The sequence below is a fragment of the Dermacentor albipictus genome, chromosome 2 (assembly GCF_038994185.2).
Source record: "Dermacentor albipictus isolate Rhodes 1998 colony chromosome 2, USDA_Dalb.pri_finalv2, whole genome shotgun sequence".
NCBI classification, from domain to species: Eukaryota; Metazoa; Arthropoda; class Arachnida; order Ixodida; family Ixodidae; genus Dermacentor; species Dermacentor albipictus.
The window spans coordinates 177,663,626-177,679,148 of NC_091822.1; the positions used below are offsets into that span (position 1 = coordinate 177,663,626).

General features: G+C 43.6%; 1 protein-coding gene across 5 annotated transcripts in view; it reads right to left on the reverse strand.

Moving 5' to 3' along the window:
• The window catches only part of LOC139056336 (cytoskeleton-associated protein 5-like), a 121,623-nt gene that overhangs the window by 80,960 nt on the left and 25,140 nt on the right, over window positions 1-15,523 (reverse strand). For all 5 annotated transcript variants that reach the window (XM_070534494.1, XM_070534493.1, XM_070534490.1 and 2 more), the window contains exons 8-12: window positions 14,464-14,521; window positions 10,952-11,077; window positions 10,076-10,221; window positions 7,546-7,720; window positions 3,234-3,347 (exon numbers count right to left, since the gene is read on the reverse strand). In XM_070534494.1, the coding sequence (XP_070390595.1) occupies window positions 3,234-3,347; window positions 7,546-7,720; window positions 10,076-10,221; window positions 10,952-11,077; window positions 14,464-14,521 (619 nt within the window). The remainder of the gene's footprint in view (window positions 1-3,233; window positions 3,348-7,545; window positions 7,721-10,075; window positions 10,222-10,951; window positions 11,078-14,463; window positions 14,522-15,523) is intronic.

Consider the following 15,523-nt stretch of genomic DNA (forward strand, 5'->3'; position numbering starts at 1 on the left):
AATGGCCCCAAAATATACCAGATATATGTCTGTTGCGGTTTCACCAAATGGCTTGTAGTGCACAGTCAACACTTGAGTGTATGTTGTGCTGATGATGGCAAGTCAATCTATGCTCAAATGACAATGCACAACTGCCTACTATTGTGGCCCATTACCAAAGTATCATTGACGATGACGCCTGCCCAACGACATTTATTCTGTGCAATTGCCATTCTGCACAACAAAGGCTTTTAGTACACGAAACAATGACAAACAATACTTTTCATGTTTATTTTCCTTTCGATAAGAACACCAGCTATTTCCACAATCACAAGCACATTAGGAATATATGAACTTGGACAGTATTTGCAGTTAATCATTGTTGCAGAAGATAGCCAAAGAGCTAAGATTACTTATCTTGCTTGCAAAGTGTATTTGCAAATAACCAATAACTTGGGTGTGCTTGCGCACTTGCACAACCAAGCCAACATAACCCAAAATTTATCTGGTTTTGGAAAACTTTTTTTAGAATTTGTAAGCTGGCACAATCACACAATTTTGTTTTCCGTTCATGAAGAGGAAAATGTCCTTACTGACAAACAACTTCAGTAATTCTATCTCTGTTGTCTCTTAAAACAACGACTAACGTGCAAGAACACATTGCAGCCCATCACCAGCAAGCCTTTAGGCATGAAAAAGAAGGTTACGAACTGCGAATACCAAATAGTAGATTTCTAATTAAATATCGAACCAAATCAAGAAAGAAAAGCCAAACATTAAATCGAATATAGAAAAGTTCTCATAACTTTAATGCTTATGAACTTTCGGCACACGCACATGCTCAGGAGTCTTCTAGCATTGTGTAACAAGAATGAAAGTAAGCTATCGTAACTTGGGTACATATAGATCAATATATACAAGACAGTCCACTCTTATTAAAGGGAGCACCAAATTCATATGCCGGCATTGATTACAGCTCAGTTTTAGTGTACGAGAGTTGAGAAAAAAAAATTTAATAGAATTTCTGTTGAATAGAATCAAGGGCTTTTTTCCCCCCTGTCAAATTAATGAATTAGTGACTTTCTGTTATACCGAATGCCAATGAGGTTCTCGGTTTTATTTTTGCATAGAAAGTTTTACCTTTCTGTTTTTCTCCAGAATACAGAAGGGCTATCTGAACTTTATGGCAGGTGGGTTATCATAAGGGCAATCTGCATGACAGACGAAGGGACTGCTCACAGAGTGACTCGATCACTCCGCCGCCTGTAGCCGGTGCCGTCCGCATCGTGCCAGTGTCACGGTCGGTGCGATTTAATAGCCAAATGCCAAAGAATCTGAAATCTGTGTGCTGTAGTTCCCTCTCTCGCACATGCGCAGTTTCCTCACTCAGGGATTCTACCAAGTTGACATTTCCAAATTCCCCGAGTTTTCCAGGTTTCCCCTGTGTGCCTTTACAAAATTCCCTGAATGAAACAGAACTGTTTAATGTAAAGATGGGCTGACACCATGTTTCCTGATGCTATCATTCTCTAGTAAGACTTACTCCATTTTAAATAGTAAGGAGTAATATTTATTTTATTCAAAAAGAAAACAGAAGGAAGGTGTTAGTAAATGGCACAGCGAATAAAATATTCTAAAAGAAAATTGCAAAACTCATTCCAAATCGAGTCGAACATTTTCAAATAGAAAAGGAGATGCATACAAAAGTAAATATTTTCGAATATGAGCTATTTCTATCAACTGATAGCAAGCTCATCGGTATGAGGCCTGAATTTTGTCAGAACTAAGATTCTCTCTCAGCAGCTGGAAAGTCAACCTCAGCTGTCCTGACATACTCTTAGCCCGTACACAGCAGCTCAGTGTTAAGTTTCACTGCTTTAAAGAGATTATTTTGGTTTGGGTGAAGGACACCTGCATCTCGGCATGAGCCAACACTTTGTTTTTTGAGCTCAAGCTCCTTCAAAGAGGCGGTGGCATGCTTCCTTTCCCATTCATTCCTTAATGTGTAGGTCCTTTCCGTTCTTGTCCTCCTTCCGCTGCGCATTCGCCCCACGGACCATTTGAAGCATCCTTTCGGTCAGTTGTACAGTCAACGTCCGATTTTTCAGACTCCCTAGGGGCCGCAAAAACATCCTAAAAATCGGGCAGTCCAGAAAAAAATGAATGCATGTCTTTAACTGCCCTTAAGGGCTCAAACTGCCACACAGGCATGACCAAAAGAGCCCTGAAGGCCTGCCAGTACACTTATTAGGCATATCGGTACTCATACTGTGACATGAGATGAGGTTGGATGCATGTATAATTAAGGAATACATACTGTGTCCCTTGACAATTGCCCTTTCCCAGGCTTATGAAACTTCACCGCATTACTTTGCATATGCTTCAGCACATAGAACTTTTGTATTGAAGCAAAGCTGACTTTCGAAAACACGTTGTGCTTACAGAGCTTTGAAGCCAATCGCGAGGATTACAAAGGTGGAGTCAGTGCCATTGCTGACAGTGGCAAATTCTTTCAATGAAAAACATGGCACCACATGGCAAGAAGCTTAATAGCGAACGTAGAAGCAGCTAGTCCCGGTGTTGCCACGGTGGTGGCCACAGCGGCCAGTGCATCTGCGTACGAGAGCGCCAGTTCGAGGCAGTGAGATAATCAAAATGGTGGCGTTGGTAGCTTTGATTAATGCCGTTTCGGAACTGTAGTCACGGCAAAAAGTCAGAAATATCGAACGGTGAAGTGTTCTTGCGTCCTAAATTTCAGACGTTCTTATGCTGTGTGAATTATCGGGCATGTTCGAAAAATTGTGTGTCTAGAAAATCAGTCGTTAACTGTACTCCGGCAACTCCTCGGCTCGACGACATGGCATCAATGACGATTCGTTGCGATTCCTCTGACTAAAGCCAGAATTAACGTGATTTTCATTTCCTTTCAATAAAATTACAGCTAATTTTCTCCTGATAGAAGCACAAATTTCCCAAGTTTTCCCTGAGTATTTCCAGATTATTCAAATTCCCTGAGGATTCCCAGTTTTCCTGGTTGGTAAACACCCTGTGACTTGTTAAGGCATGGTATAATGCCCACTGCCCGATGCGCTACATGATTTACAATCATAGGATAACACAGTTTCTAAGTGCTTGTGCTGTTTATGCACATGTGCAAGCATACCCCGAGTACAAGAAAAGTGAGCATTAAATGCCAATGTCAGTGATTGCATATGACAAGGCCTCCTCCAAAATGAAAGCTGTCAGAGACTCACCTTGCTGTCACCCAGCGCAACAAACATGCCAGGTGCAAGAGTACGAACATAGGGTCTACAGTGGGGACCTAGGGCTGCACCCAGGCACTGGCATATGTTCAGGGCCTGGATAGCCTGCAAGACAGGAACACAGACCAAAATTACACTAATCAGAACTGTACAACTATGGCGAGAAGTTGAAATGAGCCTAGTCTGCAATTTTTCCAAATGGACAATGCATTACAAGTAATGCACACACTCAATTCTGTTCCCAGCTATAGGAATCAAGGTGCGTTCCTTTGCCTTGTCCGCCGGCTGGTGCATTGTGCTTAACTCGATCTTCAGGAACTGCCGCCATGATGGCTACATCGCAAACACAGCTAGCACGCTGGTGCTAATTTCTCGCATAAACCAGTGCTTTTTCCTCCTGGGGTCAAGTCACTGCACGAGCATACGTCACTGGGACATGCCCCGATTGGCCGCCCAAACAGTAACCCCAGGCACCATCTCCACATGAGCTCTCTTCCACTGAGCTCTTCGTCGCCGTGGCAGAGGCTCACAGGCCCACAACGAGGTGGTTACATGGGACCTTTGCTCTCCCAACTCCTCATTTTCGCGCTTCATGGGCTGCTACCCAGTTAGCCCTAGCGTAGTGGGCGCGTGCACTTGATCGGTCTTGCAGCAAGCCTTTGCCTGTAAGCACCGTGACTGTCGCACTGTGCTGTATCTTGGGTTAATAAACCTGTGTGTGTTGGCGATTTGGCTCCGCAGCCTTCTCTGCACCATGTCAGTGAGTCGACAAACCTTGCTGTAGTGCCTTTCTCCATTGAGGAGTGGAGGAGCAGCGTGCCCTTTCCTGACTGTCGCTCGTTGGGTGAGCCTTGTGTAAACCAATCTCCACACAGTGAAAGAGCAATTGCCGGCCTTGTGCGCCAGGCTAAACCCACCTGCTGCTACAATTCACCACCACCACCACCACCACCAGATACTAAGAGAAATACTAAATAAGCTCACTTTGGTAGATCAGTGCATTTGCTGTGCGTAAGTTGAGTGAATTTAAGTAGCTGCCCCCTCAAATCCCAAAGTCTGAACCACCTCATCTATCCGCTACTGCAGAAATCCCACACCTCGTCGGCTCTGTCATTACTCTCAATGACAATGCAACTGTTTCTGCTAATGCGATGTTCTCAAAAGCCAGACATCCGAGGCACCACTGTTACGTTTCGCCTATGACGCGCGGTAAAGCCGGCGCGGATGCAACGTACGCCGGAGCTTCGTTCAAAGCGGCGGACATTTTGGCCCGTTCGGAGCGGCCGCGACGCATCCCCGCCGAGCGCGTCGCGGCATGTTCAGTGCCACGTGTCTTTGTGTGTGTGTGCGTGTGCGTGTGTGCCCACGCTTGTCAAAGCGCGGCAGCCGGGGAGAGGAGCTCCCCAAGTGTGAAGCGAGGAGGTCTGACCGGCGCCGGCCCGACTGATGCGTCACTACACTCGTCTCTACATGTCTCAGTCCGTCCGTGCCACGCTGTCACGTGGTGTCATCCCGTGACCTTCCTTCTTGCCCGCGACGCCAAGAGTATAAGAGCAGCTGCTCCCGGACGCCAAGAGAGAGGCTCCGATTTCTTCTGTTGAGTAACGTGCTCTCCCGTCTCTCCACTTCGGTCGACCTGACCGCCCGCTCTTTGCGATGCTAGAATAAACAAGTTGTTCTGTTAGCAGTCGACTCATGCTTTGCCGGGACCTTCGGATGCTTCCAGTGTGCCCCAGGCCGCCAGGCCAACGCTACCCTTGGGGCTTGCGACCCATTTGCAACAACGGGCGCCAACGGTCCGATTGCAATAACGGGTGTCAGCACTGAGGTTCCAACAGCTGGTGGCAGCGCTGAGATTCCAACAGCCGGTGCCATCGGTGCGGTTCAAACACCACCGAAATGGAGTATTTCACAAATAACACTGACTGACAGTCCACACTATATACAATTTGCTTACAACTTCGAAATGCTGTGCATCGGATGTCCGATCAGCATTTTACAGTATTGCAACCACCTGTTTGAGCGAGGGGTAGTATTTTCATTCAAAGACACACCTGGTACACTTGCCTGACATTGCAACACAACTGCATGGACAAGATTGCACTTCTACATCTTTGGCCAGAAAAATGACTAGAAACTGATGCCGTATTGAACTCTGAGCAGAAGCAAGCAATCAATTTTCAGTTGAATGCAAAGAATGTTCTGCATAGTTGGCACTATGAATGCCGCAGGCTTCGTGCAAATTTCTGGTCTGCCTGTATGCTGACCTAATCACTAGTATTCACATCATCTTTTTTATGAAAGAGACAAAGTCAACATACAACTAGCAATACTTAGTATTCCTCTAAAACTGTGCTACTATAGAGCAAACTGTCAATAGCAAAAAAAATGCCAGTTTCTTTCTCCAAATCCTGTTTCCAAACCAAAATGATGAGTCAGGCTGATGCAATGGATCATCATCAGCCTATTTTATGTTCTCAGCAGGATGAAGGCCTGTCCCTGTGATCTCCAATTACCCCTGTCCTGCCCAGCACCCTCTACGGCATTACAGGTCTGACCACCACCTAGGTCAGGCGCTCCGCAGCTGCTGGGGACTGAGGGCCATTGGTTGATTACGCGAGTCATTTGGGAGGGAGTGTCTTTTGTTGAAGCCTAGTGGATCTTCCTAATTTGATTGTGTCTGGATTAGCATAGCCCCACTGGCTCGGCATCTTTTGCCATAGTCAGGTGCCACTCCTTTTTTCAACATCTTGGACACATTTTTTGCTTGGATGCAATGGAACAATGCATTGTAAAGCACCTGGGCACTGCTGTGCAGGAATGTTGCACAAAGGTTTCCAGGTTGAGCCTCTGCTTACTTCCAAACATAACAAAGCGGGCTTTTTTACAGCGAAGGTGGTTATGCCTAGGATCTGGAAAAATATGCGTCCGAGATGTTGATAAAAACAAATGATCATGTGGGCCGATCCTGGCGATAGTGCAAAAAGGGTCCAAGCTCAATGGCACATACCCTTGTAGGCTCGGGGACCTGTAACGCGCCCTTGAACTACCTATGTCACACGTGGGACCCAAATAGGTCCCAGGCACAAGGGTAAGATGTTTTTGAAGAAATGTTTTGTACAACTTTTTCAAAAAGGACTTAAAAATTACATTCTCTTAGGATCTCCCTTGAGAGGGCAACGGCCAAAGCCTCCTCTTCCTCCTCTTAGCATTTGCCTCTTTCTCTTTTTTCTTTTAGTCATTACTGCTCACTACTAAGCATTTTTAGTAATTTGTAATCAATTGTGGTCATTACAAGTCGTTGTTAGACATGTATGTCATCACAGTCATTAGTAGTTATTACAGGTAAATTCAGTCATTACTGGTCATTACTAAACATTTGGAGTAATTTCTAGTGAATCGCAATTGTTACAAGTTGTCGTTGGGCATATTGGTCATTTTGTAGTCATTACTGCTCACTACAAGCATTTTTATTCATTTTTAATCAGTTGTAGTCTTTACAAGTTGTCATTAGACATATCGGTCATTTCATAGTCATCACAAGTCATTTCAGTCATTACTGCCCACTAGAAAGCATTTTAGTCATTTGTGGTCATTACAAGCCATCGTTAGACATATTGGTCATTCTGGAGATTAGACATTAGTCATTACTAGTCATTATTAACCTCTACCAATCCATATTATAACATTATCATTCACTGTCACTATCAATCATTTTTCGTTCTTTAATCTGTCTTCATATGGCGTGATGATGCTTCGGCGGACACTCCGGCGCTCAGGTCTGCTTACACGAACTCCACCATGAGCCTAGAAAGGCTTTCCATAAAATTCTCGGTGCCAACCGCGCAAACAAGCCAGTGCCACCGCTCGCGCATTCGTTGTCTTTTACAGCTGGCTCTGTTGTGCAAAAAACCATCATCAGCAGCAGCAACGGCTCAAGCGTCCTCGTCTTCTGCAGCTGGCTCCATTACCGCTCATCATTCCAGTGTAGAATTTCACTTCTTTTCTGCCGTAATGGGGAGGCCGCGTTTATGGGGGTATGAGCCATTGCTTAAAGGGCTATGCGTGTGTGTACCCAATTGCCATGTTGATCACACATTAGAACAAAAATATGTTTGCACCTTTGTTCAATTTCTGGGTCCCCTCTGTGTCGTGCATTATTGCTGGTCATTCACCTTCACAACCTGGAATGGCTCATGATTTTTTTTTATGTGAACAATTAATTAGTGCCTATACAGATGCTGCAAAACCTCAAGACACAGAGAGGAACATGTGAACCTTCAAACTGAGCTGCCACACCCACCAAATTCTTGTTAGAGTCGAGTAGTCGTGCTCGCAACGATGTCGGCAGGTCACCCAGCTCCGGGCAAATAAACTTGGCCTGGTCCACGATGGCCGCCAGCTTCTGGAGAGCCTCCTGGCGAACCTTCCAGTTCTTGTCCGACAGCTCCGATAGTAGAGACTCAGTCAATTGGCCACTGCTCGGAGGGAGACAAAAGCAAAGGGTGACAGTGAGCCGACAGCAGAGGTGGAAAACAATCCCTTGTGCAATATTCAACCTGCAGTGACACTTCAATACAATGAACCCAGATATAAGAAAAGAAATCTAAAATTTGCCTGGCCGTGCTTTATTTCATCAAGTACTTTACTGCTATAATGAAATTGAAAAGGCAAGAGCCAAGACAATACCATATGTGGTGAAACAAATATTTCTTCTCTTGGCAGCTCAATGTATGTATCCTGGTAGCAACAATGTCAAATAACTCGACCAGAGTAACTTGAAAAAGCACATTCTGGATGTGTGTGTGTGTGTTTTGGTCAACAGCTTGGCTTGCTTGGTGTGCAAGCCAGAGAGCCAATGAGTTGATCCAGTTTTGTCACACCGGTTACGTGGTTGCATATATTAATGAAAGCAAATTGTGTTTGCAATTTAGCATTGTTGACATGCCCCTTATCAGCATGGCAAGCATTTGATAGGAAATCAAAATTGACAGGAGACCCTTTGTTGGGCTGTCATAGGCGTCACATAAGCTTGCTTCTTTTTCTTTTTTGCGTAGACCCAATTGCCTGTTTCCTTCAAAACCGTTTTTTTTCACCAGCTTGTACAGTTGCAGCAAATATTAGATACAAAGAAAACATTTCCATCTTAGATGCAACATTTATAGAGAGATTGAACTGTGGTGGTAAATTAGTGCCTTGCGAAGTCTACTGTAAGGCTAAAACACCTTTGCATTTTTGCTCAAGAGTATTTTTGCAATGAGTTGGCAGCAGAGAGCATCAAGGATGATTCAATGGGGGTCTGGCAATCAACTACAATAAAAGGGCATGCTGTCTGCCGTCTTGCACTCCTTTGCACAAACCCATTACATTGCAAAACCCTTCATGTTCATAAATAAAGGTACCAGGTGATGAGAATTAGTGCAATAGCAACCGACACAAGGACAACAGAGGCACAGCGAGTCGTTCAACCAAACAAATCTGGAAAGGAAGCATTCCACAGGAACCAAATTCTGAGCAAAGTGAATTTAGTTAATATAAATGCCCCAAAATTTTCAGCAATTATCAGTGGGCAAGCCAAATACCAGTTGTTGCAGGCAACGTTGCTGAACATTGGAGATATATGCACATTAGCCATGCTTCACAATCAAAAGAACATGACACATACAAAGACATGAGAAACAAACTAAGCTATGACTACTTACACACAAATGCCCAGGACAATGTACAGAAAGATGGCCACCATGGTAGCTTAAACGGTAAATTTCGACACACAAAACATGGATGCTGTGTTTTTGGCTTCCACCTGTGGGAAGTGGTATGGTCTTATCGACAACTTGAATTTCTTATGGGTGTGCGAATATTCGAAAAGTTCGAATCTAGTTTAATAATATTGGGGCGATTTTGTGCCGAATTTCATAACAGAATTTTGCCTGTAAAGTCCACTTAGCCATTGAACGCCTAAACTTTGCGGAAAAGCCAGCCTCTTAGTATCAAGCGGCACTGGTTTGCGAATGGCAAGGGTGTATTTTTTTTTCGGCGCCACCCATAATTTTGAGCTTATCCTTGACAGCTAGTGCAATGAGTCATGACTGGCGCAAAGTCAAATGCCTCTGAGTTTACGAGCATTTGATGCGGTACAATAAGGCACAGGCTGGTGATGACAGCTAGTAGGAATTACTAAATTATCCAAGTTATCATGAGCCAAATATACAACGTCTGCGTAGAGCGGCTTAGTAGTCTAGTCTTCTTTAATATTGACATTGCAATCTTACAACGCAACAAATGAATCCCACTTGCCAATAAATGCACGTGCATATCATTATACGACATTCGAAGCTAAGTATTCATATGAGAAAATTGATATTCACACACCCCTAACTTTTATTTCTTTATTCGATAAAACACGATTTCCGCTATGCTCTCTGGGTTCACTGTCCATTTCTTCATATGGCTGCAGCTAACGATGAAGCCTTTCGGATTCTATTTTCTTGTATTTAATTGAATTCTGGAGTTTTATCTGCCAAAACAACAGTTTGATTACGAGGCACACCATAGTGGGGAATTCCAAATTAATTTTGACTACCAAGGGATCTTTAACGCGTCCCCAATGCATGGGACACTGGCGCTTTTGCATTTCGCCTCCATCGAAATGCAGCTGCTACGCCTGGCATTTGATCGCACAACCTCGTGCTTAGCAGCGCAACACCATAGCTGCTAAGCCACCATGCCCGGCATTCTTTTTCTTCTAGCTAAAAATTGACAATGGTTCCACATGAGGAACTTGACAGTCCAGCCTGGTATTGTTCTTACATGCAGCATGCGTGACAACTTGCCTGATGTCAGTACGAGGAACCAAGTCCTCCATGTCAAGAGCAGCTTCTTGCCCCTCCAGTGCAGACTCTGCAGAATCGCCTCCACCATCATTGACGGAGGAAGTTGGCACTCCCCGAATGGGCGCAGGGGGCTTCTGACCTTCCATCTGCGATATTCAAAGGAGAATATTACAGCTTTACACATTCGGTGCTTCAATTGCAATCACTAAAATTGCCAAACATGTATACAGTATATCCTTTGAATCAGTGCTCATGCACATAAGGTTCAAAAAAGTCAAACACAATTTTTAATAAAAAAAATGTAGCAATGTTGCTGTCCTCAGGACTGAACAATGCTCGCAATGCACTTGCCAACAGTTATGAATGCCAGTGGATGCTTTGAATACCAAGCCTGTTCAAATAAGTCACCAGGGATTGAGATTATTTTGATTGCAGATTTCAGCATGTTGAAACTAATTTTCCTGCTCCATAATAGTACACATGCCAACCTACAAACTTAAGCAGCAACAAACTTGGAAAAGCCCAATTTGACAAGCCACACTTTTGCCATCACAGCGACTGCTGTTGCAGATTTCACCCCTTTCAGGAACTTGTCTGAATAAACTGGTTCTAAGCAGGCATGCCTATGGAGTCCTTTCAGAATCGAAAAACTTCCAAGGGTATGGTTGGACACCGACGAGCAAAACTTCTTTGTGAACAAAATTTGTTTTTCGTAAACCTTGCTGAAACATTCATAAAATTGTAGAACGAGCTCCAATTCATAAACTTTACGGAAACTTCGGGAGCGTTTGCAGGTAGGCGATAGTACACACATGTAATTCAACGCCATGGCTGAATGCTATCAAAATGCAAAAGAAATGTATACAGATTGCCAACCTTTGCCAGTTCTGCATCAAGTTGTTGCACGAGGGTGGCCTTCTCTCCCTCAAACAAGGTCCTCAATGTCTTGCCCATGTAGAGGTACAGTACACCAGCCAAAGTGATGGATGCAGTCCTCACCGCCTGTTCGTGAAGAGAGTCAGAACTGCTCATTCAAAATTACTGCAGTGCTCCCCGAATAATGCAAGATACAGTTACAATTTCAGCATGAGGGCACACGAAAAGAAAGAAAGGGCAGGAACCGTAAACTTGCATGGTTAAAAGAAGCAATCAGATAACAAAGAAGGCCTCACCTTCAGTTCTTGGTTAATTCTGTAGAGTGAATGTACATGAATATGCGGAAAACTTACAAGAGTAATGGCAAGCCTCAATGGCCATAATTTTATTCATTTATTTATATACTCTCAAGGCCCGAGGGCATCACAAAGAGGAGTGGTGAGTACATATGTACGTAGTCATTGGCAATCTTCTTGAAATTAGTGGTGTCACAGATGGCAGCGATGGAGGCGGGAAGGTGGTTCCAGTAGTCGGCAGTGCGTCGCATAAATGATTGAAAGTAACAGTTGGAGTTGCATGATGGTACCCCCACCTTCATTTGGTGATCGATGCGAGGTAAAATGTAGGATGGGTAAAGGAACAACTGATCTTTAAGAATGGGATTAGTGTAATAAATCTTATGAAAGAGGCATAAGCGCATAAACTTACGACGTATTGCAAGGTCTGGCAAACCGAGCGTCAGCTTCATTGATGATATGCTTGCGTGGTATGCATAATTTGACAAAATTAAACGGGCGGCCCTGTTCTGAAGCGATTCAAGAAGATTTGTTAGATTAGCTTGACCAGGGTCCCAAATGGAGCAGGCATTTTCGAGCTTGGGACGTACTAATGTTTTATAAAGTTGTGATTGAACTTGAACAGTCGCACCGGAAAAATTGTGATGTATGAAACTGAGCATGCGGTTGGCATTATTAAATATGTATTGGAGGTGTACGTTCCACAAGAGATTACTAGCTATATGTATACCAAGATATTTGTAAGATGCTACAGGGGTTAATGGTGTGTTCTTTAGGGTATAGTTGAGAGAAACATGGCAAGAGGAAGTCTGCGAGACACGCATGCTTTTACATTTAATAATATTAAGGGTCATTAAAGAATTGGAGCACCAAGAAGATATGGTGGTAAGGTCGGATAGCAGGGCAGCATATCAGAGGCGTTAGTGATGACGCAGTAAACTACGCAGTCATCAGCAATAAGCTTTATAGAAGAAGTAACTAACTTGGGGAGGTCATTAATAAAAATAAAAACGTAGTGGACCCAAAACAGACCCCTGAGGTACACCAGACTGCACAAAAGCGATGGAAGAGTCATGTTCGTTAGCAGATACCTGTTGGAAGTGGTTAGAAAGGGAGCGTTCAATCCAGGGCAAGATATTAGTATCGATATTAAGTTTACACAAATTGAGGAAAAGAAATTTGTGAGACACGGAGTCTAAAGCTTTCGCGAAATCCAAGAATATACTATCGTTATTCCTTTGCCTGCAGTAGTAAATAAATTGTCAGTAAAAACCAAGAGCTGAGTGTCACATGAAAGAAATTTCCTAAAACCATGCTGACAATTAGAGAAAACCGAGTTTGATTCCAGAAGAGTAATAGAATGCGAGTAAACGACATGTTCCACGAGTTTACAGGGTACGCTGGTTGATGATACGGGCCTATAAATAAATGGAGAGTTAGTGGGTCCCGATTTATGCAGTAAAACCACCTTCCCTACCTTCCTATCATTAGGCAAGGTGGATGATTCTGGTGACTGAGCAAAAATGTGCGACTGTTTTCAAGGGCCCCTAACCAGGTCTGGCTATCTTGAGCTACAATGCACGCTAATGATCATGTTTGCAAAGTGTTACATCGCTATGCGCCGCGGAAAGGTCCGAAATTTCAAACCGAACGCCGTTTTCGCTTTCCCTCGTGGCAACCTTGCTCAACCCGGACGGTGACGTAAAAATGTTCCTGTGCCTACGTACTCGTGTTCGCAGTGTGACGTCAATCATAGAGACATGCGACTTCGAGAATTGTTCAAGGCAACAGCTGTTATTTGTGTAATATGTTGCTTGAACAGACAACTTAAAGTATAGAGAAATAATAAAACACACAAATTGAATGTCTGCATGTTTTTGTTTTACTTCGCACGGCAGCAAGAGAGGTGTACTTCCATTTCGTCCGGTTCCCACGTCAAGCAGTCGCGCACGCAGACACCAAAACTATGTCATTTTTTACTGTGTTCCAGCGCAGGATCATGCTCTGTGATCCTCTTGTGTCTGCCTCAGTATTCGTGCAGCACTGAATTATACCGCTAGTGAGGCGCGCAAAATCGTGTACTGCGTGAAACGAAACACTCACAACAGCTCGCGCATGACGCTGTCAGCATAAGTGTGCCGCGCTGCAAAAAAGCAAGGAGAAAAATAAATGAAGGCGGAGTGCCCATGACGTATGCGTCACGCGATTTTCTAGGTCCAGCATGAAAGAACGCAGGGAAGGAATTTCGCCTGCAGAGGCTAGACGGGACGAGTGGTGAGAGTGTCTCGCTTGGCAGTGGAGCTCGCCTGCTGAAATCATGGGTACGCAGCACTCAAATATTCTATTTCGGCTATTAATGAGCCAATTTAATTTTTGTGGCAGAACACTCTCTAGAGGACACTTACAGCGCGTAACCAAAATTTGCTAGGGAGGATTGGTGAGGGGCCCTTTAAAGAAGAATACATAATGTTTTTAAGAAACTTGGCATAGATATGATCGATTCCTGCACAAGAAGATATTTTTAGCTTTGTAATCAAACCAGCAATACCAACAGCATCAAAAGAAACAGGATTCATAGGAATGTAATCAGCAAATGGGATATCAGAATAAGCATGGGGTGATGAAGCAGAAACGAATGACACGAATACATTGTTTAATACTTTGCAGCAGTCATCGAGGCAACATGTCACAATGTTGCAACAGTATCCACGGGCTGCGCAACATGCACAACCTCATTCAGTGGTACGTGCCTATCTAGAAACAAACTGTAGCAATGAGTTGCCCACTCCACCATGCTATAACATTCTAAGCCGAACTGAACATGCAAACATGCCTGGAGAGCTGCATTTGTGCAGATGACATGAAACAGATGATTGGATAGTGCTGTGTCATTGACCCATTTATTCTTATTCGTGCTCTCCTTGCACACTCCCACATATGCACTTTGAATTTTTCTTATGGTGATAAACCAGCGCCTGCGATGCTGGTTTTTCCACAGAGCTTGCTTGCAGATGAGTTTGGATTAAGAAATGCGAAACCTTACCAAAAAAATAAAAATGTTGCTATACATTCAGAGCTGCGCAATGCCACGCAGCAACCAAGAAATTTGGTGTTGGGCTAAGCAAGGAAGCTACGAGCATACTGCAACATTTATGCGATGACTATGGCAAAGAGGCGTTATAGCATACAAAAATAAAAGCTTCGGCTTATACTCACAGGATTCGATGCAGCAAGCCCTTTCTTAATATTTTCAATGACTGGTTTCACTGGAACCCTGCAAAAGGCAAGAGTACAGTGAGCATTTTCCAAAGTGTCAAGATACTTCAAACGAACAAAACTACTGGATGGCTGACTGCTCTTGAAAACCTAATGGTAGCTGCAACACAGGCGACTAAATTGCCAGGAGGCCATAACTCAACTGAAGTTACAGTGCCAATGATACACAGCTGGCAGCTAATACAGAATAGGTCGTGTCACAAAGCAGCAAGCCTTAGTTGTTATTGACTAGCACCACCACCATTATACCAAATCCATTCTTTAGAGGCCAAGTGCAATGAAATTTCACTTTGAATAAATTATTTATATATGAGTAGACTAAACTATTGAAGCAATCATAGCAAAGCTGCAGGGCTGGTACATATCAGCAGCCTTTCAACAGTACCTAAGCAGGCTATGCGTGCACCTGGTGGTTAGCGAACATAAAGACATTAGCAAGTTGCCACCTCAGATTTTTTCAGCATATCATAGGCGTTGCCTGTTTCAGACGTCATGCTGAGGAGCCACACATTCTCAGTCACAAGCCAGTTCTAGCGTATGTCAATGGCAAAGTTATCTTACAGTTCTGATATTTAGATTTTTTTTGTACTAGTACTAGCTTTTCCCAACACACCCACTCATATTTTTAATGTCAAATTTTGTGTAGAAGCTTTGTTATATTTACTTTATCTGAAACTATGATTATTAAGAAATCGAGGGTCTGACTGAATCCCATCTAGATGGTCAGGGAAGATCAGTGCAGTGATCAGAAAATGCAATTCGGAGCAATTTTTTGAGCAAGAGAATTTTCTTTTGGAGCAGCCAATTCGTACATCTTGGAGCACTGCAGAGGAGCGAGTGTCATTTTAAACATTTTTATCCCATTTAACATTTATCATGGAGCACTTACAATGAGCTAGATAAACACTTCCAGCCAAAGCAGATCTTGCCGAGAAAATGTTATTGGGTAGAAGCAGTAGCCATCAACATTATTTCACCCCAATAATGTCAAAAATGGGGA